Genomic DNA, 26,546 nt, shown 5'->3' with positions numbered 1-26,546 from the left:
AAACTAAAAAAGTGTGGTTCCTCGCTTGCACTCATCACATCTCAAGTACTCATTGGCTGCAGGTAGCTCGTGACTGTTCTGTCGGACAGCGCAGATAGAGAATGGTTCCATCGCAGCAGAAACTTCTTTGGAACTTTTAAATACCACCTAAATGGATGCTGGGTAAATTGCTAAAATTTATCAATAATTGTTAATGCCAGAAGCACTTTTAGCATGTATACACATATGTTGTGTGTTCTTAAATGTTCTATGTATTTCTTTTATAATTTTAATGTTTAATGGTGTTCAATTTTTGTAACCCCACTATTGACTTCAATTGGGGGGAAATTTTTTTCTGTCAGCCTTATTATTCTGAAGAATGTCTTGTAGCTATTGAAAGATGGTGCCTTCATGCTACTTTGCCATGTGGGAATAATTGTGAATGAGAGGTTCCGGGAGCAGCAGACTTAGTGTTGGCCTTCATTAGGAGTTTTAGTGCTGTCTAAAGTACGTTGGGGGCCTTCCTGGTGGCCTGGGTATTGAGTCTTAGTGCTATCACCCTGCCGACCTGAGTTCAGTCCCCGGCAAGGGAGCTAAACCACATATGGCGCCACAGACCCCTCCTGTCTCACCCACTGCTCCCCTCAGTGGTGTACCTCACTCACTCAGTCTGCCCATTCTGCTCCCCACTCTGTCTCTGGTGAATCCTCTTACCCCCTGCATCTCTGGCCTATACCCCATTTCTTCTATGCAAAAAATAAATACACTTTAATAAAAATAAAGTAAGTTGAAAAGATATATTACTTTTGGTTTGAAAAAATAAAAAACTTTGGGATATACAGATGAAGTTAAGGGTTCTTATGTCCAATAGAACAATTCAGAGATTTTTGCTGTGAGATTGAAAGTATATATTTGCATCTATTCACTTATTTGTCCTTAATGGTGTTTTATTGTTGATAGAATTTTAAACTGTAAGCGTTCCTGACTGCTCTGACTAATCTTGCTGGGAGATAAGAAATAACCTTATAGGATCCTCTTCCAGGCATGCATTATTATCAGTCATGCACAACTACTTTGGCTGTAATATTTTGTTCTGAGCTTGAACGAAGTTGAAGAGTATGATGATGTTCAGCTAAGAGCTAGTAGCTCCGTGATTTTGGAGGCCACTCTAATTGGCTTTTGGCACATTATTGAATTCTGTTTGAAGTGGTGTAATTAGTGTTGATTTTGTAGCTAGGTAATGGTTTGGTCAGTTATTGCTTAATGCTGTTAATATTTTCAGGGTAATGGCAGTGAAAAGCCATTACCTTCCGATTCTACTTTGGGTGATGTATATGTGGGTAACTTTCTTTTCATTGACTCAGCAATGGTTGGAGGAGAATCATGTTTCTCAGACCCAGAGAGAGGGTGTGTTTGTAGGGGCTGGGGTGGGCTGGGGGTTAAATATGTGTGCTGGTGAAACATCTCTTCTAGGAAGGTGGATGTGAGAGATTCCAAAGCTTTTGGAAGTTTTCTCTTGCGCTTTACCTCCTCTTTAGGGATTCACCTAGTGCAGCATCAGCAAAGCAGGGAGGTCCAGCAATGCAAGTAATTAATTGACCATAATGGCTAAGGCGAGGATTGCAAATCAAATGAAAACATCCAAGACTAGACCAGTGATCCCGCAATGTTAGGAGCCTAGACAGAGGAAGACTTTCCGGTAGTTGAAAAGTACAAGAAGCCTGATTAGGTCATTAGAGGATTGGGTTCCAGAAAGAGATGATACTCTTACTTCCCAAAGAGAACAACTTGTTCTTTAGTTACTGATTTGTATGCAAGATAAGAAAAATGGAGACTTCCTCCATGATGGATCAAAGACTCAAGGGGGAAGTGTAACAGAAATGGCCTCTGGTCCTAGCATTCTCTCCTGTGATCTAATGTCAGGTGACTTTTTTCTGCCAATGTGCACATGGAGACTTCTAAGTGAAGAGAAAGCAAAGTTGAGCTGGAAAGTTGTTTATCTTGACAAGATGCATGGAAGCTTTCTCCAAAGACCAGTTGATTTTGAGTGTAGTGTTATATAGACACAGAGGAGTTAACAAACCAGCAGCTTCATATGGCAAAATCTAGGACCAAACCAGGTATATACCAGATAAATATGAAGAACACTATAATAATATTGAGATACTAATACAGATAGGTTTGAGAAACTGATAGTCTAAAAGGATAATCTAAAAGAAGAACATATGAAAGAAGTCTTAGGGACTCAAACTGAAATATAAGCAACTGTTTAAAGAGAATAATGATAGTACATTTTAGATCAGAAGGAAGAGGCCATTTCAGATCATTGTGAGTATCATAAGAGTTTGTTTGAATGGAGGCATTTAAGAACTGGGGAGCCATGCCAAAGAAGGTAAAGGAAAAGGAATAGGTAGAAAAGAAGATGGGTGTTAGAGAGAAAAAGGAGGTTGCATCAGAGCAGTGGTTCTCAAAGTGTCTGCTGACTCTTAGGAGTCCTTGAGACCCTTTCAGATGTTCTGTGAGGCCAAAACTATTTTCAAAATAATACTAAAATGTTATTTGCCTCTTTCTTTTTATTATGTTAAAAAATACATAATATTAAAAAAATGTAAAATTTTTAAGTATACACTTCAGTAGTGTTAGTATATTCACATTATTATTTAATCAATCACTAGAATTTTTCATCTTGCATATCTGAAACTCTACCCCATTAAACAATTCCCCTTTTTACCCTGCTCCTAGCTTGTGGTGAACTACTACCCTATTTCCTGTTTCTGTGAATTTGGCTATTTAACATACCTCTTATTATTGGAATCATACAGTATTTGTCTTTTTGTGACTGGCTTATTTCCTCAAATAATGTCTCAAGTTTCATTCATTTTGTAGCATGTACCTGATTTCCTTTTCATAGGCTGTATAGTATTCCATTGATGTATACACTGTATTTTGTTTATCCATTCATTTGCTGATGGACACATTTGAATTTGCTTGAAGTTGAATTTCTTGAAGATGGAATTGAGGTTGCTTCTAACTCTTGGCTATTGTGATGTTATTTGTGTTTTTCATGGATTTGGTATTTACACTGACGATGGTATTTACACTGGTGCCTTAGCACAAATCAAGATGTAGGCACCAAATTGTACTAGGAATTATTGTAGTCTTATTTGTCACACAAGTGCAATGGGGAAAAAAGTTCAGTTCTACCTAAGAATATCCTTTTAATATTCTGTGTGACAAAAATGGGAGACATACATTGAACACTTGAAGTTGGTTTGAGGAGTGCTTGGGCAATTGTTTGAGTTATGAACTAAACCTAATTACTTTTTTTTACAAAAATACTATTTTTTACTTGGAAGATAACCAGAAAAACTGGCTTTCAGACCTGAGTATTTCCTAGACATTTTCTTAAAAATGAGTGAAGTAAAAAGTCAATTACTTTAAGGAAAACAGTTATTAATGTTTATTGCCAAGGATAAAATGTGAACTTTCAAATAAAAATTAGAAGTTTGGAAAATTTGTCTACCACGGTGAGTTTGATAGATTCTCAATGCTTAAACTTTTTTCATCAGATTGTTAGTGATGTTACTGAATTTTTAATATACAATGAAATGTGCAACATTAAAAAGATCTGTATAGTTGAAATATTGAACTAATATTTGTCAATATAAGATGTCACAAAATCTTGCATTGGTAAAGACCACTCAAAGTGCAAAACAGACAAATGGTAGTTTTAATGTTAGAATGTAATAAGTTATTAGAGAGGGCTTTAGAGTCCATATGGAGACTGACCTTTAAAAACTCTGCCTGTGGAGTTTTAGTTTCAAAGAATATCCACAGTGATCTAAAAAGACTGTTAAAGTGCTCTTTCCTTTTCCAACAACATGTCTGTGTAAAGCTGAATTTTCATATACTTCAGCCATGTGAAATATGACATGGTGACAGACTGAACACAGAAGCAAATGTGAAACTCTGTCTAATGTTAATCCAGACACTAAAGAGAATTGAAAAACTGTAACACAACGCTGCTCCTTTTCTTTCTTTATTTTGGAAATAAAGTTATTTTTCATAAAACATGTTAACTTATAATGAGTTTATTATTGTATCTAAATAAATACTTTGACATTTTCTCATGTGGTAAATATAGATATGTATAAAAGCTTTTTGGAGTTTGATAATATTTAAGAGTATAAAATGGTCCTGAACCCAAAAGTTTGAGAACCAATGCACTAGGAAAAAGTTATTCATTTAGCAAGAGGGGTTAGGATGTTGAACAAGGACACAGAAACATTAATTCAAAAGGGCACCTGCACCCCTATGTTTATAGCAGCACTATTTGCAATAGCTAAGCTATGAAAACAACCCAAATGCCCCAAAATAGCTGACTGGATCAAGAAGATGTGGCATATATACACAATGGAATATTACTCAGCAATCAAAAAGATAAACTCATGCAATTTGCAGGAACATGAATGGAGTTGGAACTGATCATACTCAGCGAAGTAAGCCAGAAAGAAAAAGGAAAATACTGAATGGTCCCACTCACAGCAGGAATTTAGAAAACTTAAATAAGGGACCAGGAAAAAGACTAATTATAATAAAGAAAAAATCAAAATCAACAAGCAACTATAAACCAGAGACATACTGGGGGTGGGGAGGAGAGGAGGGATTAGGGTCAAAATAAGGGGGGTGGGAATTGTATGGGGTATATAGCCAAAATGAAAAGGCATACACTGTGCAAAAATGAAAAATGATATAAGAATTATATAAAATAAAATATATTTTTTAAAAAAGAAGTGGAGGGGGGCCTCCCTGGTGGCGCAGCGGTTGAGCGCTGGGTTGCGAAGCTGCCTGCGGCCTCTGCGGCGCCGGTTCGATCCCCGGCTGCTCCCCGGCCACCAGAGGAGGGTCCCACATAGTGCGCAGACCTCTCCTGCCGCCCGCTGCTCCCCTCAGCAGTGTACTTCGGTCCTTCTGCCTGCTCTGCTCCCCGCTCTGGCTCTGGTGAATTCTCTCGCCCTCCCGCGCTTCTGACTGTACCCAGTGCATGTATAAACAAAACAAAAACAAACAAACAAATAAATAAAATAAAACATGCCTCTATTAAAAAAAATTTTAAAAAAAAAGTAAAAAAAAAAAAAGAAGTGGAGGGATGATTTTCAGAGAAAGATCTGTGAGGCAGAAAAATTGCTGTGATGGGAAATGCAGTCACTCTGGACTAGAGGTGGATTATCTTGCCTATTTCTTTATCATCTGTGGCGTCTTGCGAGATCAGTATTGGCGAGAGTTCTGTAACATGAACCCGATGTCTGCCCAGCTTTCGTGTGATAGAAGTGAGCTGTTGGAAGCTCATTGGTGGATCTTGAGACTGGTTTCCTCCATTAATTTGATTAGAGTGGGGAAGTGCGAGGTGAAATGGAATCTTTAGGACTGTAAACTTTGTAACAGATTTTTACCACCTGTTTATTTCCCATAACTCACTCTCATTCCAGATCCAGGAAGAAGTTCTGCCTGAACACACTCTATGCTGTAACTTACAGCAGTATACTGAAGCCCAGTGTCTGATCTCTTCATTTAAAAATAAAAAGCATTGTGTGCTAGATTAGCTTTATCTTTTGCTTTCAGAACTGCTTCTACATGCTCTCCTTTTCATCAGATTTGCTTTTCTGTGTAAAATCAGGACCTTTGTCATCCCATAGCAATGTGAAGTCGGCAAGCAGAGGCCAGGATGTGATGGTGGGGGTATGTATGTGTGTGTGGGAAGATCTGCAGAGAAGTTGATGATACTGCGCTTTTTTTTTTTTAAGATTTATTTATTTATACAAGCACTGGGTACAGTCAGAAGTGCAGGAGGGTGAGAGAATTCACCAGAGCCAGAGCAGGGAGCAGAACAGGCAGACAGACGAAGTACACTGCTGAGGGGAGCAGCGGGCGTGGCAGGAGAGGTCTACGCGCCATGTGGGACCCTTGCCGGCAGCCGGGGATCGAACCGGCGCTGCAGAGGCTGCGGGCAGCTTCGCAGCCCAGCGCTCAACTGCTGCGCCACCAGGGGAGGCCCTATACTGCGCTTTGAGGCCCCTCGCTGGCGTGGGCTTGCTCATGTATTAGTAATGTTGAATCTTTTTTTTTTTTTTTTTAAAAGAAGCCTCCACCCACCTTCAGTCCTCTCCACCCCAAGTTGGATTAGCTTTAGGCTCTTGGTAAGATTCTTGGGCATCTAGGCATTAGAGCTAAAGATAGTAATGGATCAGTAGGGCAGGTGTCTTAGAAGGAAGGGAGTTAAGCTATAATACTTGCCAGAATCCCACAGCATTACTTTCAGTGAATTTATTCAGTTATTAGCTCAACCTATATTTGCTTTTTTGATATTTACTCAAATTTAAAAGCATGTAGAAGAGAAATCTTCATCTGTTTACCATGCAGTATGTCTTCTTGTTTCCAAAGAAGAGCTCTCCTGTTTATTAAGCTAAGAGCTGTTCTCTCTGGGATCCTCTTCAACTGAAGCCTTTGTTTGTGTTTTTCAGCCCCTTGTATTCTGAGAGCTTTAATGTTAGTTAAAGCCTCAAGGCCCAGTAGCATCTACTGCCTCTTAGCCTTCTTTCCTTTCTGATATTTCCAACCCTTTTCTCCAGAGAGTCGGCTGCTGCTTGCTTCTCCAGAAATTATCATGCTGTGCTAACTGCTGGCTTGCCTTGTCTCTCTGAGGGTGGACTCTCTGACAATTCTGTTTACAGATGGGGAAATGGCCTGAGAGAAGGTACCTCATTTGCTGAGGGTCACACAACATAGAAAGTGCTAGCGCTGAGATTCTATTTTGATGGTAACATCTTATTTCTTCTAGCTGTCAGATATCCTGAAATAATCTGAAAAAATTCCAACACAAAGTATTAATGTCTTAGGGTCTCAAATAATTTTTTTTTAACAGTATAATATTTGATTTTTAAACCAGATGTTGGGTACACAAGCAGTGTTATGTAGTTATTCTTTGTGGCCTATACATATTTTATGAACATTGTTTATAGCTATAAAATATTTTAGAAGATTATAGAAAACATCATAAATTTTAAATGAAATATATTTTTTTCTTAATGCAATTCTGGCTTAAAGAGCAAAGCAAAAGGCCCCATAAAAAAATATCATAACCAGGGCTTCCCTGGTGGTGCAGGGGTTAAGCGCAACTTTGTGAGGCTGTCTGCAGCCCCTGCAGTGCGGGTTTGATCCCAGCCGGCCGGGGAGATACCCACATGGCACGGCAGACCTTTCCTGTCATGCCCGCTGCTCCCTTCACCAGTATATTTCAGTCAGTTGCCTGTTTTGTTCCCCGCTCTGTCTCTGGTGAATCCTCTCACCCTCACACACATCTGGCCTGTACCCCTGTTCTTGTATGCATGAATAAATAAAAAATAAATGTTTAAAAAAATAAAAAGCACAATGGATGTTGGAATTTATAAAAAAAAAAAATCATAAACAGGCCTCCCTGATGACACAGGAGTTAAGTCTCAGTGCTCCTAAGTTATGGCCAGCCACTGTGGCTGAGTTCGATCCCTGGCCAGGGAGCTGACCCACATGGCACAGCAGACCTCTCCTATCTCTCCAACTGCTCCCCTAAGCAGTGTATTTCAGTAGATCCACCTGTTCTGCTCCCCACTCTGTCTCTGGTGAATCATCTCAACCCCTGCACCTTTGGCCTGTACCGCAGTTCTTGTATGCTTATATAAATAAATAAAATAAATCTTCAAAAAAATATCATAGCAGGGCCTCCCCAGTGGCGCAGCGGTTGAGCGCTGGGTTGCGAAGCTGCCCGCAGCCTCTGCAGCGCCGGTTCGATCCCCGGCTGCTCCCCGGCCACCGGAGGAGGGTCCCACATGGCGCGCAGACCTCTCCTGCCGCCCGCTGCTCCCCTCAGCAGTGTACTTCGGTCCTTCTGCCTGCTCTGCTCCCCGCTCTGGCTCTGATCAGTTCTCTCACCCTCCCGCGCTTCTGACTGTGTCCAGTGCTTGCATAGATAGATAAATAAATAAATAAAATCACTCTTTTAAAAAAAAATCATAACGGGCCTCCCCTGGTGGCACAGTGGTTGAGCGCTGGGCTGCGAAGCTGCCCGCAGCCTCTGTAGCACCGGTTCGATCCCTGGCCCTGGCGAGGGTCCCACATGGTGCGCAGACCTCTCCTCCCGCCCGCTGCTCCCCTCAGCAGTGTACTTCGTCTGTCTGCCTGTTCTGCTCCCCGCTCTGGCTCTGGTGAATTCTCTCACCCTCCTGCATGTCTGACTGTACCCAGTGCTTGTATAAATAAATAAATATTTTTAAAAAATCATAACCCAGAGATATACATTAAATTATTATAATTTTGTAGCATTCTTTATGCTTATCTACAGAAAGGCTAAATAGATAGAAATCATTAGGATCCTTCTAATTATCTAGTATGCCTGACAAACAACCCTAAAATTTAGTAGTTTATAACTACAAAACCCAGTTATTTACTGAGCCCTACAAGTGCTTTAATGCTTGGTAAAAAATTTGCTATCCCACCCAGTTTTGGAACTGCCCCCGAACACGGAGAAGTATTTGTTATCTAATTTCAGTGACTTGTAGGTAAAACATTAGCTGTTGCCTCCTATATATTAGTACACATGGCTGATAGTGTCTTATTCCTTGGTGAGGACATGTAACCCATGTGTCTGGCACATGAGGATTCATGAACAAATGAATTAAATGGTGGCGCCTTTTTTTTTTGGACCTGAATTCTTAACACCGATTTCTGGTTTTGCCCACTTAGGTATTTGGCTCGAGTAGGGGATCTTGAAGCTACTGACACTGAAGACCCAAATCTCAGTTATGGACTTGTGGTAGACTGTGGCAGCAGTGGCTCCCGGATTTTTGTTTATTTCTGGCCTAGACATAATGGCAACCCCCATGACTTGCTGGACATCAAACAGATGAGAGACCGCAACAGCCAACCAGTGGTTAAAAAAATCAAGCCAGGTACTGACCAGTGTATTTCAGTATCGACTGCTTTTATTGCTATAGGCATAAGAGAGGAAGGGAGGAAAGAGAGGGAGGGAGGGGAGAAAAGGGAGAAAATTATTTTCTTCTTGAGATTCTGGATAATGGGAGGGATATCTTACTCACTGCCACCCCCCTCTTTAGGACCGTAAGCAGAATCTTGTAGAGTATCAGTTTTCTATGTGATCAGATTTTTTTTTTAAAGATTTATTTATTTATTTATACAAGAACCAGGGTACAGGCCAGATGCTCAGGAGGGTGAGAGGATTCACCAGAGACAGAGCAGGGAACAGAACAGGCAGGCTGACGAAATACACTGCTGAGGGGAGCAGCAGACAAGACAGGAGAGGTCTGCCGCACCATGTGGGACCCTCACTGGCCGGCGGGGATCGAACCAGCACTGCAGAGGCTGCAGACGGCTTCACAGCACTGCGCTCAACCACCTGTGCCACCAGGGGAGGCCCTATGTGATCAGATCTTTAAAGGAAGTATTTTCTTTTACTTAAGGAATCTCCGCAATGGCAGACACTCCAGAACATGCCAGCGATTACCTTCGTCCTCTGTTGAGCTTTGCTGCTGCTTATGTGCCTGTGAAGAAGCACAAGGAGACCCCCCTTTATATACTTTGCACAGCAGGCATGAGGCTTCTCCCCGAGAGGTAAGATGCAGGGTCTAAGAAACACAGGAGAATGGGTGGCTCCAGAGTTGAAAGCCTGATTCCATGCATTGTCCTCTGTGGTGCCCTGACCTGAAGGTGGGTATACCACACAGCGTGGACAGGTGGCACTAACAGACTCCTTGCTCAAAAATAGGCCAGTTGCTCCTCCATGTGCGTAATAAGTCATTCATGCCTTCATGTCATTTGTTTCTTTGGGATCAGTCTCTCTGTGCGATGTTTGTAATGATTGTAAGTGTTGATTGAGGGCTGGGGGCAGTGGTGATGCTGATAAATTTGGAGCGTGAGGCACCTAGAGGGGGAGCTTAATTATGGAAGGGTTTTAGGAAGGTACACTGAGAGACTGGGTACTTGTGGGGCTAGTAGGGAAGCTGCTTTTTCTCTAAGTTTGTCTGGCTTCTTGGTGATTGTTGGTGTTATTTGCAAAGCAGTCTCCATTACTTTTAGACCAATATGTCAGCCCAGCCAATCAAGTCTTTTCCACTTGACCCTGGCAGTCAGCCTGGCATCTTGCCACCTGACCCCTCTTCTTTCTTTCCTTTGGCTTCTGCACACAGTTGCTGGTGTGCTGTCTAGCTTGCTGTTGAAAAGTGGGTGTTTTTATAAAGCCATTGGCCAACAGGAGAGGCACCTTGCTCCTTTTCTCATATATCTCTATATTTTTTTGTCTTCATGCCTATATATACCTATATATTTTGTCTTATATATAATATTTTTGTTTTGTTTTTACTTACTTTTTAAGAAAACCAAACCTCAAATGTTGCAACTGCAACCTTATACCATTAAAGAAACCTTAAATGTAAACAAACAAAAAACCTTGCCGTCCTACTACCTTCTCAAAACTGGTTGATTCAGTGGCATTTTCTTCTTTCTACATCTGTATGTCATCTCCATGAATTTGCAGTCACATAGCTCACACAGTTTAGCATTTTTGTTTTTGACATGAGTAATACTCGGGTCCAGAATCTTGGAAAGCCTGGGATGACACAGGTGGTGCCACCCTCCTGGGTCTGTGAGTAGCCTGAGGTCTCAGGACCAAGGAAGCAGCAAGAACCAGAGGCAAAGCTGACCTGGGGTTCAGAAAGATGGAGTCAGTCAGCAGGGTGGGTGCAGGAGACAGGTCAGCAGCCTAGCCATATTTGCTGCGTCTGGAGCAGAGGCGAGGATTGCCTCATTTCCTGGCACTGCCCAGCATTGCCTCTGTCATGTTCCTGCTCAACCAAAATCCACCTCGTAACTCTGCCCCATTTGTTTAAGATAATTGCTATCAACGAGGAAGCTCTGGTTATTAATTTTTATTTTGTCTTAAGAATTTTGCAAGAACTTGACTTTTCATTGTATTCTGAACACCTCTCTTAATAACACCTTGCTGTATCCTGTGCTAATGAAATCACTGCTGCCTCTAAGGCAACTGTAGTGGTTGGCATAAGCCTGACTATCTTTTTTTTTTAAGATTTATTTATTTATTTATACAAGCACTGGGTACAGTCAGAAGCACGGGAGGGTGAGAGAATTCACCAGAGCCAGAGCGGGTTGCAGAGCAGGCAGAAGGACCGAAGTACACTGCTGAGGGGAGCAGCGGGCGGCAGGAGAGGTCTGCGTGCCATGTGGGACCCTCCTCCAGTGGCCGGGGAGCAGCCGGGTATCGAACCAGCGCTGCAGAGGCTGCGGGCAGCTTCGCAACCCAGCGCTCAACCGCTGCATCACCGGGGAGGCCCAAGCCTGACTATCTTTGCAAAGACCTGTTTTGTATAGTTAGTGCTTGGCTAATTTATTTGCAATTGTGAGCAATATTCAAAATGGTTTTGAATCATTGTGTTTTGAATTTATAAGCACTAGGTCGTATTTCTTTGCCAAAGGCCTGGATTAACAGAGTTTGTTCCACCTCCTTTTTATTTTGTAATGGGAAAAAATCCTAAAAAGTTACAAAGGTAATCCATACAAGGTGCTTTTTAAGAAAAAAAAAATTTTTTATATGGGGAATTTCAAGTGTATATAAAAGTAGAGAATGAAGTAATGAATCAGCTACCCAGCTTTTTATAATGCCAATGTTTTGCTCTTAAAAGTTTTTTGTAACAGGGCCTCCTCGGTGGCGCAGCGGTTGAGCGCTGGGTTGCGAAGCTGCCCGCAGCCTCTGCGGCGCAGGTTCAATCCCCAGCTGCTCCCCGGCCACCGGAGGAGGGTCCCACATGGCGCGCAGACCCCTCCTGCCGCCCGCTGCTCCCCTCAGCAGTGTACTTCGGTCCTTCTGCCTGCTCTGCTCCAAGCATTGGCTCTGGTGAATTCTCTCACCCTCCCGTGCTTCTGACTGTACCCAGTGCATGTATAAAACAAACAAACAAATAAATAAATAAATAAAACATGCCTCTATTAAAAAAAAAAAAAAGCTTTCCTTAAAAGTTTTTTTGTAAAACTTTTAAGATTTGAATCAAACAAATCAATTCAATCAAAAAAAGATTGAATTTTAGAAAATGAGAGTTCTATCTTCTGTACAGTATGTGAAGTGTTTTGTTTTAACATGAATTGGGATCATATTATGTATAATGTTTTTAACTTATTTAGAACTTAAAAGACATTGGCCATCTTTTCATGTCAGTACATGTAGCTATAAGTTGACCTCATTTCTTTTATCATCAGTATAGTGTTACCATTCATTGTGTGGATATACGGTAAATTGTTTAACCAATTCCTTCTAGCATATGTTTAGGTTATTTCTGGGTTTTCATTGTTATAAATGATGCTGCAGTATTCTTCTTCTTTGTATTTTTTATCTGATGATTTCTGTGCAACAGATTTCTAGAAATGTAATAGGTTGGTTTAAGGTTATGTACATTAAAAAATTTCGATATATAATCCTGGATTGCCCTTTGGAAACATTGTACCCATAACTTACATTCCAAATAGCAATGCATGTTGGCATCTGTTCTTCCATATTGTCACTAAAACCAGCAAGCCTTCTTTTTTTTTTTTTTTTTTTTTAGTTTAGAAGTATATCCAATAGGGTGTTCTCCATGTGAAATTCTTATTGCATGAATTTAATATATCTAACAATGAATTTTTTTACAAACTATACTTGGCATTATGTTGGAAGATTATTATTTTGAAGTGCTAAGAACTCTCTTCACTAAGTCATGCTGACAACTGTCTGAACTAGTAGAATAGTTTGATAGTAAATAATTTGAAAGATCCCAAGTCATTGATCATATTTTTAACCATAATTTTCTCTGAATTTATATGATTACTTCTGACTTTGCTTCTTTGCTTTTCTTTGTCTGATAATATTGATAACATAAAATTTTAAAGGAAAAATAACCCTGTAGATACTAAGCTCCAAACATTGTTATGACCTTCGGATTTGATCCTGATCTGGGTTTTTCAAGTAATAATCCTTTTATATAAAGGAAAAAAAAATAACCCTTGGAATATGAAAAAGGAGATTAAAAAATTAATTGCTAGCTTATATAAAGGATTGTATAAAAATTTATGGACCTCACAGTGCTTCTTGTGTGATGACATAAGGCGTTGTTTCTGTATCGTGTGAGAGTGAGAATGAGATTGTGTTCCTCAGTTAACAGCTACCTTTCACAGTAGTGAGGAATAATGTAATTATACTGATTTTATAGATCATAAAACCGTGCTTCAGTTTCCTGTGACTTATTCATACTCAACCCATGAGAGACTTGAAACCACAGTCTCATCTTTTCACACCCTTGTATTATAACATTGTATAAAAGGAAAGTAATATATTGGCTTTCAAGTGGGAAGCTGTGCTTGGAGCAGTTTAAACCTTTGGAGTCACAGTGGGTACGAAGGAGAAACAGGTGGATAAGTGGATGGGAAGGTGGGGGATAGGTAGGTGAAGAGTACGGTTATAACAGGCTAAGTAGAAAGTCAAGTTAAAGCTGTTTGTGAGAAGAGAGTTTAATGACTAACTTCTGGATTTTTTTCTTCTTTCTTGTAGGAAGCAGTTGGCTATCTTAACTGATTTAGTGAAAGATTTACCCCTGGAGTTTGACTTCCTCTTTTCTCAGTCTCAGGCAGAAGTGATCTCTGGGAAGCAGGAAGGTACTGACTGGGCCTTGGGGGTCTTTCTCACTAGTGTTGAGGGGTGTTTTATTATCTGATTTTTATTTTTCTGACAGTACTTCTCTTGATCCTGCTATACAGTTTGATTATTGTATATCCTGCATTGGACCTGTTTTAGAATGATGCTTTTAGAAGTCATACTTTTATATCTGTTTTTATTTTGTCCTATGTGTTAATATTTTATATTATTTTATAAGAATATGTTAATATTCAGTGGTGAATCATAATGGATCTTTAGCTAGCCATAGTTTTGCAAACATACATACATCTAGGAGTTGTACTGAGTTTGCCAAATTAAATTGTAAATCAAATGATTAAAATAAGGGGGCACTTTAATTTTAGGGAATAGTCAGGATAAGTTACTTTTGTTCTGGGCTCTTTCTATATTGTACTTACTATGCAATGTTGATACTTTCTTTTTTTTTAAAATTTATTTATGCATACAAGAAGTGGGGTACAGACCAGAGGTGTGGGGGGAGGTGTGAAGATTCACCAGAGACAGAGTGGGAAACAGAACAGGCAGATCTACTGAAATACACTGTTGAGGAGAGCAGCAGGCAAGACAGGAGAGGTCTGCTTCGCAATCCCTGGCCAGCTGGGGATCGAACTCTTGCTGCAGAAGCTACGGATTGCTTCACAGTGCGGTGCTTAACCCCTTGCGCCACCAGGGAGGCCCAATATTGATACTTTCTTAAAAGCTCACCCAATTGGGTTTGTAGTTTTGGGATAGATTTGAAAACGTCTTCTCCTGTGATCCAAGTGTGATCCACATGATGAAATATGTTCCTGTTTTGTAAAAAAAGATCTTTTATGTTCACTAGTTATAGTACACATACGGGAAAAGACTTACCTCTTTGAATTGCAGTGTTGCTTTTTTCAGTCCTGAAGTTTCCACTTCCTTCTTTTTTATACTCTAATTCTTCAACGAGACTGTGTCTTTCCAGTCATTGTAACACTGTTCTTGTTTTGTCATTTTGTAGCTGTTTCAGTATTTTGGCTCATTTCAGCATCTCTGTCCCTTCAGGGTTGGCACCTTTAGGTCATCTATTCCCTTGTGAGCTGAGAATTTCCAGGAATTGTATTGTATCCTGGACATTTTGAATAATATGTCATGAGACGCTGGGTCTTACATCAACCATAAGGAGGATATTGATTTGTATGTTCTGGCTGACAGCTGGCCTGGTTAAGTTCAGGCCTTGAGTTCAGGCTTGTCTTCCTTCAGTGGACTGTGATTCTGTTACTCTTTGGATTTGTCCCATGTTGCCAATCAGGACCCTTGGCAGGTTCCAGCCATCCAGATGGGACTTCCAGCTCATAGTTCAGTTCTCAGAACCTTTAACATATCATTCAGGCTAGATCCATGCATGGGTAGCTTAGAGGGGACCCCAGGAGTTCATACATCACTTTATTACCTCCTCTCCACAGTCTCCCCAAGATTTTCTGGTTTCTCAGGTCCTTTTTTATGGTCCTCTGGTCAGAAAGCCAGAGCTCTAATTTGTACACTCTGCCATGCATTTCCATGACTATGTGGTACCAGGACCAAGTGGGAGAGGGCACAGGGAGAAACAAAAGCATTAGGCACTTGCCCCAACTCTTGAGGCTCTAGCTCCTCTGGTCAGAGAGGATTTATATCCCTCAGAGTTGTAGGCACCTCCCAATCTCCACCTCCCCTGCTGCAGGCTCGCTTAGTAGGAGAGAACAAGATAGAGGGGGGGAAAGCAAGGGGTTTCTTGTTTCCCCCACTCTCTGAACCTTCAGGGCTCTGCTCCCTTGGAACAGAAAACAAGGTCTTAAAGTTCTTTCTGTCTACACCTGTCTTGGACCACTTGGTCCAGACCAGGCAAGATTTGAAGGAGGGAAAAGTGGGAAACTCACTATTGGCTTGGTCATTCTTTAACTTCTGATCTCTGTGCCAGTGTGCCCAATATCATCTTCTTTCAGAATCCTCAGGAGGGAGCACACACGTCCCCTCCTGTATCTATCATTGCATCGGTGGGGAGACGCTGTGGGGTGTGCTGCTTATCCCATCCTGCCCAGCAGCAGAGTGCCATGATTTCCATTGTTTGACATTTGTTTCTATTAATTCTTATTCATTGTAAGGGATTTAGAAAATGCAAATAGTTTTCAAAGGGAAAAACATCACATAAATGATTCACAAAATCATTTATGAATTTAGATTCATACACTGAGAGTGTGGAGTAAAATATTATCATCACTTTTTTTTTTTTTTTTCCCAAGAAAAGGAGCGGGAGAGCAGGCCTGGGGAGTGGGGCCTGTAAGGTACAGCTGAAGAGAATTCAGCGAAGGTTTTTGTATTTCTCTGCTTAGGGGTTTATGCATGGATTGGAATCAACTTCGTTTTGGGAAGATTTGACCATGAGGATGGTGAGTAATTATTACCTTCTTAGGACAATTCTTTAACTAAGGGCTGAAGGTTTAAGTTGCATGTAAGTGCTAATTTCGAGTGGTTTTGCTTACTTTTTAAATATTTATGTTGTTTCATTTTCCAGTCCTAATTTTCTTTTTAACTTTTTAACATGGGCAGTTCCAAAAATTTACAAAAGTAAATAATAAATGAACCTGTGCAAACCCATTAGCCACAATCAACACAGATTTTAATCCTATTGACTTTTTAGAAATAAGCCCCAGACATGTCTTTTTATCTTCATGTACTTTGGTATTATTTCTAACAGACACTGAGTTTCAACATAAAACAAAACAAAATACGTTTCCACTATGCTATTTTTAAATTTAACGGAACTAGCAATTTATAATATCATGTATTAACTGTCTGCCCAGTAGATACTTTCCTCAAGAATACTCATGTGTAGTTGTTTTATTCAAATCAGATTCTAAGCAAGGATCACAAATTTTGTTTGATTATTATGTCTCTTTAAATCTATAATATTCAAGAGTTAATTTTACCTCCATCTCTTTTTCTTCAAACTAGTCATTAAAAAAGTGAAAAAAAAAAACCTCATCTCTTGATCAGATGATTTTGCCACATTCTGGATTTGGGTGACTGTATCTTTGTGGGTCTGTAACATGGTTTAATACCACCTCGCAGTTTGGGTACTCACGTTATGCCATCATTGGTCAGCGAGGAGCACCTACAGATTGCCTCTCGTGCCCTTTTAACATGACCCCATCTATAGTCTTACATTTCTCTTGCTCTTTGGCACACCAAGGCATTCATGTTCCTCTTGTGTATCTTTCCTGTCCTCGACCTGGTCTTAGCCAAGTTTTCAAAGAGCCCAGGTTTCTTTTAGTGGAAAATGATATTTTGAGATGTGGTCTAGATACCAGCGTGCTCATTGCTGTTGGTTTACCATTGCTTCTAGACCTTTTCAATGGGCAGAACTAGGAAATATGTATTTTTAGAAAAATGAAACTAAATAATTTATTCATAGTGGTATTTCCAAGTCATATTTAAGATCATAAGGTTATTGCTTAATTTCTTGGTTTTATACCTATATATATCCTTTTTTTCTCTTTGCTGAGTATTCTAAAGTTACTAACAAATATTTATTTGCTTTATTCTATTAATGGCTTTTAAAAATAATACCAGTATTATTACCAATAAAACTACTAGACACTGGTTTAAGATATTTGTTTCCTTTCCACTAAGATATATTCTACAAGACATATAGTCACAAGTCCATGTTTAAGTCACTTGAACTAATTCTCGGTAACACATAGTTGATACAATTAGTATCTCTCAGTTTGTTTTCGATTTTTTTAAGGGATTGCTCTTTTTCTTTTTTGACTTAAAATTTTATTTTTAATTACTAGATCCTTTCTATTCCCTTATTTACAATCAGAATCAGATGCTGAAGCTCCCCAGGAATTGGCATCAGGACGCAGACGGACAGTGGGGATCCTGGATATGGGAGGAGCCTCTCTCCAAATTGCTTACGAAGTTCCTACCTCAACCACTGTCCTTCCTCCAAAGCAGGTATTTTACCTTTTAAGGAATGTCAGTTGCTAGGAATGCAACCATTTGAGAAGGAAGGACACAGACTTTGGACTTAGAACAACTCATCTGTGTCCAAGTAGTTTTTCCGATGCTTGCTAGCTTGTGTTTCCTAAGTAGGCTGCCTCTCAGAATCTTAGTTTCTTCATATGTAAAAAGTGAAGAATAACAGTATTTGCTTCATAAAGTTGTAAGGATGAAACAACACCAGGAGTATAAAGCATTAAACAAATGAACCCACGGGTAATAAATGTTTAAGACACTTTAGCAATTATAGTTATACGGCCTACCACCTAGGGTTGCCTAAGGACTACACATGATAATGCACGTAATGGCAGAGCAGCATATTTGACACAACATTTGACACATCCTTGTTCCTGAACACTGTTAATGAACATTGTTATTCCCTTTCCTTCCTGATGATTCCATTCTTGTGCTTCTAATATTTCTTTCTTGACTAGAATGCATTTTGAGGGCAAAATTTCATCATAGAGACTAAAAAGAAATGCTGACATTTTGAGTGCCTACGATGTGCAAGGAATAAGACATGTTAAACTGCCCCAAAATCTTGTTACCATCAGCATACACAGCTTGTTGCCAGGAAACCGTGACTGCCACAACCTAATGTGAACCAGGGGTGATCGTGCTGTAGCATGTGTCAGCACTTCATTCTTTTTTATGACTGAGCAACAATCATCTTATTTGTGTTTGTCAGTGAATGGATATTTAGGGTATTTCCAGTTTTTGCCCATTAAGGATAATGCTGTTATGAACATTCATAGGAACTAAGTTTTCTGTTCTCCTGCATATATGTATAAGAGTGGAATTGCGGGGCAAGATAGCATCTTTGTAAATTAAATGTAAATACATTCCAAACGATAATCCCATTTTGCAGCCATACATACTAACAAATATTATACATTAAGCATGATAGCAGGGTTACCCATGAGTGGTGATGGCTATTGGAATATGAGGGTAAAAGGAAATAAAACAAAAATGAGACTTGACCATCTACCTGGGCCAGGAACTGAGGGGTATGATTGATTCCATCTCTGGAATCAATTGAGCCCAAACAAAGCACCTTCTCACTGGAGGTGCAGTAGTATCGAGCTTTACCAGCCCCCAAATCTGTCACAGCAAAGGGGAGAGCTACTCGAATAGCTTTAGAAAAAGCCATAGAATAGTTTTCATGATTATCTTCCTTAATATTTCTAATCAAAGCATGTTTTTTCTGGTTATGAAAAAGACCGTTCCAATGTTAGAGAACTGGCAAATCAGAAAATAGCATCTGTAATGATTTGCCTTCTACATAATTTACAGACAGGGTTTTGGTCTCTTAATTTGGTATTTAGTCTCTGGTTTATTCTTTTGTGTGCAGTCTTATTTTATGTCTTTGGCTTTGCTTGGTAATACTATGAAGATAAAAGCACCCACCAAGGTATTTGCAGGAGTGTCATAGCAAAGGAAAGCTGGTGTCTTAGCAATGTCATTGCTTCCCAGAAATCAGCTAACTTTTACTTTTTTCTTTGTTCCTTGTTTACAGGAAGAAGCTGCGAAGATCTTGCTGGCTGAGTTCAACCTGGGCTGTGATGCACAGCACACAGAACATGTGTATAGGGTTTATGTCACCACCTTCCTGGGTTTTGGGGGCAACTATGCCCGGCAGCGCTATGAAGACCTTGTGCTGAATGAAACTCTTAGCAAGAACAGGTGCAATGGATATGACTTCTGTGTTTCTGAAATAGAATGTCATCAGGCTACAGATATCAGGAAGAAATAGTCACATCCTATTAAGATAAATGTGTTCTTCTTCCTCCTCCTTCCTGAACACCTCTGCTTGGGCAGGTAGCATCTCTTAGAGAACCTATTAAGACAATTAGCTGCTGTAGAGAAGTTATTACAAATAGGACATACCATACCTCTTCAAATTAGTATTTCTGGGGAAAAAAAAGTGGGGGGTAACAATTTCTTACCTGATCTGGGTGCAAGTGAGTTCTGAGCCTTGTTGTAAGAACTCATATCAAAAGTACAGCAGCTTATTGTGATAACCTCTTGCCATGTCCCACTTCAGACATGATGGGATCAAGTCAGGTGAATTTAGTGCTGGTTTAAAATGTGCAGTAGAACGTAGCTTAGCACCAGCTTCTGCGTGGAAGTGTCAAGATATGTTTGTTGGCTTACAGTGAAGTTGTGTGTTTTGAGTAAGTCAGGTTCCACATAAAAATGAGACACATGCTTAGTCAGAATTAACCTTTGAATTAATCTCTCAGCCAGTCCAGTGTTTCTCCAGCTGCACTGATCACTGATGCTTCTACTTGGGTACCACGTGAAGTTGTTTGGCCGTAATAGTCCTGGGGCTTTTGTTTTTCAGTATTTAAACTTATGTTATTGGGCACACTGAAGGAAAGTATTATAGACTGCAGAGTTCTCCACCATAAAATTGTTACCCTCCCCCCTTTTTTTTTCATAAATACTAATTTGAAGAGGTATGGTATGTCCTATTTGTAGTAATTTCCCTACAGCATTTAATTGTCTTACAGGAGCACGTAAAAGAAAAAATTTTCTCCGAAGTTTTGTTTTTCTAGTCTCAACTACTAAGGGTTAGGGTGCTTCGGGAGATACACCCTAGATGACTGATGCATGCATTAAAACCAAGCACTGTGTTGGGATTCTGAGAACACTCTCAAACCCACATAAATGCTGCTTGGGTTGTGGTGCTCAGGCCACTCCCGCCGGCCCTGGGGCATCTGAAGAACAGTTACTATGAACATTTCCCATGCATGATTTTGTTCTGTGCCTTTTTAATTTCAAGCTTCTTGTTACTTCCTTTTCCATTTTCTTTCTTTGTTGTTCTCTGCTTCTTTTTTACCCTTCTGTCTTCTATTCTCTGCAGAACAGAGCTCACCAGCCTGTAAATTCTCCCTGTGCACTGGTTTTTCTTGCTGTATAGCCAAGTCACCTAATTCAGATGAATTATTCATCTGTGTAGCCGCTGCTCTCTAGAGAAACCTGTGCTTCCTGAGATGTCAAAATTTGATGGTTCTCTCGTCTCAGTAACGATTTGCTCTTTTCCTTACAGTTGGTGTCACACCTTAAAATAGGTTCCCCAAAGCATTTTGTTGTGTTGCTACTTTTCCATCCCCTTCACACTGTGGGTGCATCTTCCTCCCAGGAAGTCTACTCTTTCACCTCTGTCTGTGTAGGAGCTGATGAAGACTTAGTTGCAGTTGGCAAAGTTATTTTATCTCCACTTAATTTCCATTATTGGCCAGCTCTGTGTATTTACCTCTTGTTTGATGAGAGTACTGTTGCTTGGTGAGCACAGACTTTTAAAAAAATAGAACTGTGTGACAGCCATGGTGGAAATCAAAACCTACTACCCCGCCCAGCTCTGCTCCGAGCCTGGCTTGTTCTCTGTCACTATGCCCGTCACTGCCACCTCAGCCCCACCAGGCCCCCTCTCTGAGAGACTCCCAGCCTTTACAACTCCACTTCCTCCAGTTGGTTTTTACAACATTGGAACTACAGTCAGCCTGGTGAGATCTTTATACTTCTAAGAGGCAAATGGGAATAAAGAATGGAGAACCGCAGATCCAAATACCCAGTTTCATCAGACGCTGGGAAATACCATTGTTGACTATAAAGTTGAATAGTTGATCACAGCCACATTTTCTCTTTCTTTTCTTTCGTCTTTGGGCTAACTTGAATTTGCTTCAGTAAAATCACTGCATGTAATACTCCGCTCTTGCCTCTAGGTGTGTCATGTAAGATGACGAGGTATCTGTGCGGCACTTTCTTAGACCAGGTTTCTTAAATTAGATGCTGCTTAGTGAAGGTGGGTACAGTAGTGATGTATTTTGTCTTATGTTCTGCTCATTGTGACAGGCTGCTGGGCCAGAAGACAGGTCTGAGTCCTGACAACCCATTCCTGGACCCCTGCCTGCCTGTGGGGCTCACAGATGTGGTGCAGAGGAACAGCCAGATCCTGCACATCCGTGGGAAAGGGGACTGGGCCACCTGTGGGGCGATGCTGAGCCCCCTGCTGGCTCGCCCCAACACCAGCCAGGCCTCCATGAATGGCATCTACCAGTCGCCCATCGACTTCAACAACAGCGAGTTCTACGGTTTCTCCGAGTTTTTTTACTGCACAGAGGACGTGCTGCGCATCGGTGGCCGCTACCACGGGCCGACGTTTGCCAAGGCCGCTCAGGTAAGTTCATGATAAAGACGAGCCGTGCCAGCGGCAGCCATTTATTGGGCACCTAACTTGTGCCAGACACTGTACAAAGGCCTTTCAATGCATGAGCTCACTGGGTCCTTCTCAGGAGCCCTGAGGTCCCATTATATAAATGATGAAGTGAACTTTGAGAAGTTAAAGAACCTTCCAAGTAATAAAACCCAGCTTTCCCGTCACCCAAATCATCACCTAAGTCCAAAATTGCTGTGGTAGCTAGTGGTATTTCCTCGAACTTTCCAATATTCTTGTTTTAATGTTTGTGGCCAAAAAGTGGCATCTCCAGCTATTCTTCCCTGCACTGGGTGTTCCCATGTGTAAGGACTTTAGGAGACAATGTCATACAGGTGCATCAGTTCACTTTCACTGTCTTGGTTTGTGCTATTAAGAGGCCAAAGTGGAATGATATGGAATATTAGGAAAATGTTACAAAAAGCAATGATAGTGGCAGCAATGTTTAAGTTTTAAATGCAGAGAAAGGAAGAATTCACTTAGAATATATATGAGTCTTAAGCATCTTATAAGCCAAAGTCATTAGTTACCTGGACAGGCAAAGGTTCAGCTAGCTTTTCAGATGTTAATTTAGATTCATCTCTTGGAGTTGTTACATACATATAATATCTCTGATCAGAGTAAATTATGGGAAGAATCTATCCTCTCAAACATTTTATGTTTTACTTTCTGCTTTCTTAAAATTCTGTAGGGTTCTTTTGGTGGAAGACTTCCAATAGAATAAAATTAGCGGTATGTGTAGTGTTCTGTTCCCCTAAAGGCAAGACCTTAGAAATATTGAGAATACGTGGTTTGTATTTGCTCTTTTCAGGAATACCCTCATCTCCACTTTTCGGCATCCAGCGCTCCCTAACTCCACAACCTGACTCTTCCTTTCATTTTAAAACTTTAAGTTCTAATTCCTTAAGCCCCAAAGGGCTTAAGTTATTGTTTCCCCAAGTCCCTATTGGTTTCATATGTTGTCTTCCTTGGGTAAAAGAGATGATTTTGTTCCCTTTTTTTTTTAACTTTGACTCCAGCGTTATCTTCCCAGCAACACCTTCTCCAGCCACCCAATATGAAATTGTAACCCTCCCCAGTATTACCTATTCCCTTTCCTGCTTTGTTTTTTGCCCATGAACATTTATATCACCTTACACACTGTGTGTGTGTGTATGTGTGCATACGCACATGCTTTTGGTTATTGTCTGCCTTCCACCACTAGAATATAAACTTCATGGTGACAGAACTTTTCGTCTGTTTCATTCACTGCTAGATCCCCCTGTCAGTAAGAATAGGAGCTGGCACATGGTAGACATTCAGGAAATGTTAGTTCATTGAATAAACCGAAAGGAATGATTTCTTTGGTGAGAATCATAATGTGGGGACAGGCCAAGAATAGATCTTTGACAATTCTGTTCCATCTGCTTTGTCTGCTCCTGTCTGCCTATGTAGAGTAGAATGAGCTCTGGTTATCTTTTGATGTGGCTAGTTCTGTCCCCAACCAACCCTTCTCTGAAGTCAGGTGTAGGGTAAGATAAAAAATATCAGGCTTTTCTTCCCTCCCGCCATTAGGATTAATGAAAGATACTGCCTAATGGTGGGCACCTGGAGTAGGGTATGGGCATATGTAAATGGGATTCATCAGAGCTAAGGCTGGGCTTATGAGGGTGGTGTCACGGGGATGCCAGAAGAAGCAGAGAAGCAGGAGAAGCACCACGAGAGCAGCAGAGACCACCAGAGAACACCAGAGAGCCCAGAAAGAGTGAAGACTTGCTGGGGTCGTGGAGGCTTGCCAGCTTCTTCGCCCCCTAGCACCCCTGCCTGCTCTGTACCCAGTAAAATCCCAATAAAAGCCTGCAAAAGCCACTGAGGGTTCCAGCACTCTCTCCTCCTTCACCCGTCTGCTCAGGTCATCGAGAACCTGCTCCGTGCCATCCTGCCCTTATGTCAGGTCAACGTTATACTAGAGCCAAAGGTGATGGGAATAGAGTCACCCCGAGGTCTGAGTTCTGGGACTTGCATTTTACAGGCCCTGTCACAGCCGTTGAAAACATCATTTCTGTTTTCCTTTGTCAACTAGTAGCCCACAATTAACTTTAGAAATGGAACAGCTGGGGCTGTGGGGGAGTTACCAGGTTTGCCTGCAGCTTCAAGTTGCCTCTCTGGCTGTTCCAGGATTACTGTGGCATGGCTTGGTCAGTGCTAACGCAGAGATTCAAGAACGGTCTCTTTTCATCGCATGCAGATGAACATCGACTCAAGTAAGCAACTTCCTTTTCTCCCTTAGATGTGGCCTTAAAATGTGGATAAGAATTAACAATGATATAAGAAAATAAACAAAATGTGGATGACAGATTACAAAGGAGACAGGGTCAGCAATAATACAGACTGGATTTTATACTAAAGGATAATTTGATTATTTCAGATTTTGGTTTTTTTTGAGGAGTATGGGTCCAAATAGTGAGACTATTTTAGCAAAGCCAAAGGAACCCCGTGGTTAGCAAGGAGAATTGCCAGGAGCACTGGTGCTGGCCAGGGGTAAGAGATAGGAAGGAAGTGGGGCTTCAGGACAACTCCAATGAGCGCCAAGGGTTCAAGCTTCTGACTGTGCAGCGGACACCGGTGTTGTGTACTGGGGATCCTCAGTGACCCCTCCCCAGACAAGCCATTGGCCTGCATGTGGCGTGTGTGCTCCTGCCGGCCTTACCCTCTAGTCTGCGGTTGAGCACTAGATGCAGCACTGGGTGAGGATTAGAGCTGAGCCGGGGTCACAAGCTGGGAATTGGTTTTTCCCTACTGAGCCTTCCCCTGGGGTGCTTGGACCTGTTACTAAGTTCCAGGTGCTTAAGCTCTGTTAAGTGAGAGCTTCAGTTGTTATCTGGGTTGGGCCCTGGGTGGGGGGGGGTGAGGCAGGTGTTTTGAGTATCACAGCTTCAGGCTGCAGATAGAGCCTCCTTGTGAGGAGACACAGGTGATGTGACCTGGCTCCTCGGGGCATTGAAGCAAAACGTTCAATTACAGGTTTTCCTGTCCCTTTCCATGGGGCTGTCGCTCCTGACACACACAGTAGTCTGTTTGTCTTTGAGGCTGGTCGACCTTGCTCTGCTGCAGTCTGGCTGTGGCTAGATGGAGGAGGCAAGCCGGCACCTTTCCTCTGCTGGCACCTTGGGCAGCTTGTTGGACTCCACAATGGAGTTATTTTGAAGCAAATCCCAGACATCGTGTAATCACATTTGTAGATATTTCAGCATGGTCTTTGAAGATAAGGACTCTTTAACAAAAGAGGGGGCGCGCTTGGGGGGAGAAACAGGAAAAGGAAAGGAAAAAAACTTGCCACAGTATCATTGCTTAAACCTGTTTGTCACTCTCTTGGTAAATGTTAAGATAACGTAGGCTCAAGTTTGGCTCCACCTAGAGGTGAGTAAGGTGAAATGGGGGGAGAGAGGGGTTTTTTTTGACACCCACTGAGGATACGTATCGGAAACACAAGGAAAGCATTACTCCAAGAAAGAAAGTTTTTCTTCTTTTAAGATAATGTTAACCACTTTTTGGTCACACAGATATCAGTGTTTTAAATCGGCTTGGATGTACCAAGTCCTTCATGAAGGATTCCACTTTCCCTATGACTACCCAAACCTGCAGACGGCCCAGCTGGTGTATGACCGCGAGGTCCAGTGGACACTGGGAGCCATTCTGTATAAAACACGATTCTTGCCACTCAGGTAAAATATACTAAGTAAGCTGGCATCCTGAGCTCAGAAGATGTTACTTGGTGGCACAGAAGGGATTTCCAAGTGACCCCTCCCCTCTAAACGAACTAACTCCCCTTATTACCACCATGTGAACTGTTACTACTGATCAGGTGTGTTGAGACCTGAAAGAAGGTTGAGAATTATGGGCCTGGAATCTGTTTCTCAGCTTTGCAAACTGCAGAAATTCAGTTTTTTTCTTCACCCACAACAAATCAGTCTTTAGGAGTGAACTCTTACTAACCATACTGACTGATAAACCGAAATGTTTCTAAAGCTCTCCTGGAAAACATTTCTGACTAGAGAACTGGAGTACAGTCTGTACAGTCTCTCTGTACAGAGTGATCTTTCCTCATGGGCAGAGTACTTTAGAGGTCGTGTCAAGTGACTTGGAAGACTTTTGAGTGGGTCACAATTAGGACAGACCATGAGATGCTTTTAGGGGGATATTTCCATTGAGCTACGGTAGCCTGCTGTTTTACTTTTAAGCATTGTGAGGTATTTGGGATAATTTTTGGTTCTCTCTTCTCTGGATTATTTCAGATAATCCATGAGGTAGTCTTTTTTTTTTTTTTTTTTTTTTTTTTTTTTTTATAGAGGCATGTTTTTATTTATTTATTTATTTATTTGCTTGCTTGTTTTGTTTATACATGCACTGGGTACAGTCAGAAGCGCGGGAGGGTGAGAGAATTCACCAGAGCCAGAGCGGGGAGCAGAACAGGCAGAAGGACCGAAGTACACTGCTGAGGGGAGCAGCGGGCGGCAGGAGAGGTCTGCGCACCATGTGGGACCCTCCTCCGGTGGCCGGGGAGCAGCCGGGGATCGAACCGGCGCCGCCGAGGCCGCGGGCAGC

The 26,546-nt window shown here is 41.3% G+C and overlaps 1 protein-coding gene across 1 annotated transcript in view; it reads left to right on the top strand.

Moving 5' to 3' along the window:
- ENTPD7 (ectonucleoside triphosphate diphosphohydrolase 7) overlaps positions 1-26,546 on the top strand; it is a gene marked incomplete at its 5' end in the record, with an annotated part of 36,030 nt that overhangs the window by 8,684 nt on the left and 800 nt on the right. Inside the window, 9 exons of the mRNA XM_084245419.1 lie at positions 8,755-8,960; positions 9,489-9,639; positions 13,619-13,722; positions 16,072-16,128; positions 17,565-17,698; positions 19,260-19,426; positions 21,602-21,926; positions 24,120-24,205; positions 25,505-25,666. Coding sequence (XP_084101545.1) covers positions 8,755-8,960; positions 9,489-9,639; positions 13,619-13,722; positions 16,072-16,128; positions 17,565-17,698; positions 19,260-19,426; positions 21,602-21,926; positions 24,120-24,205; positions 25,505-25,666 — 1,392 coding nt within the window. The remainder of the gene's footprint in view (positions 1-8,754; positions 8,961-9,488; positions 9,640-13,618; positions 13,723-16,071; positions 16,129-17,564; positions 17,699-19,259; positions 19,427-21,601; positions 21,927-24,119; positions 24,206-25,504; positions 25,667-26,546) is intronic.

This window comes from Talpa europaea (assembly GCF_964194135.1).
Source record: "Talpa europaea genome assembly, chromosome: 10".
Lineage (NCBI taxonomy): Eukaryota > Metazoa > Chordata > Mammalia > Eulipotyphla > Talpidae > Talpa > Talpa europaea.
This window is presented reverse-complemented; position numbering and strand designations above follow the sequence as displayed.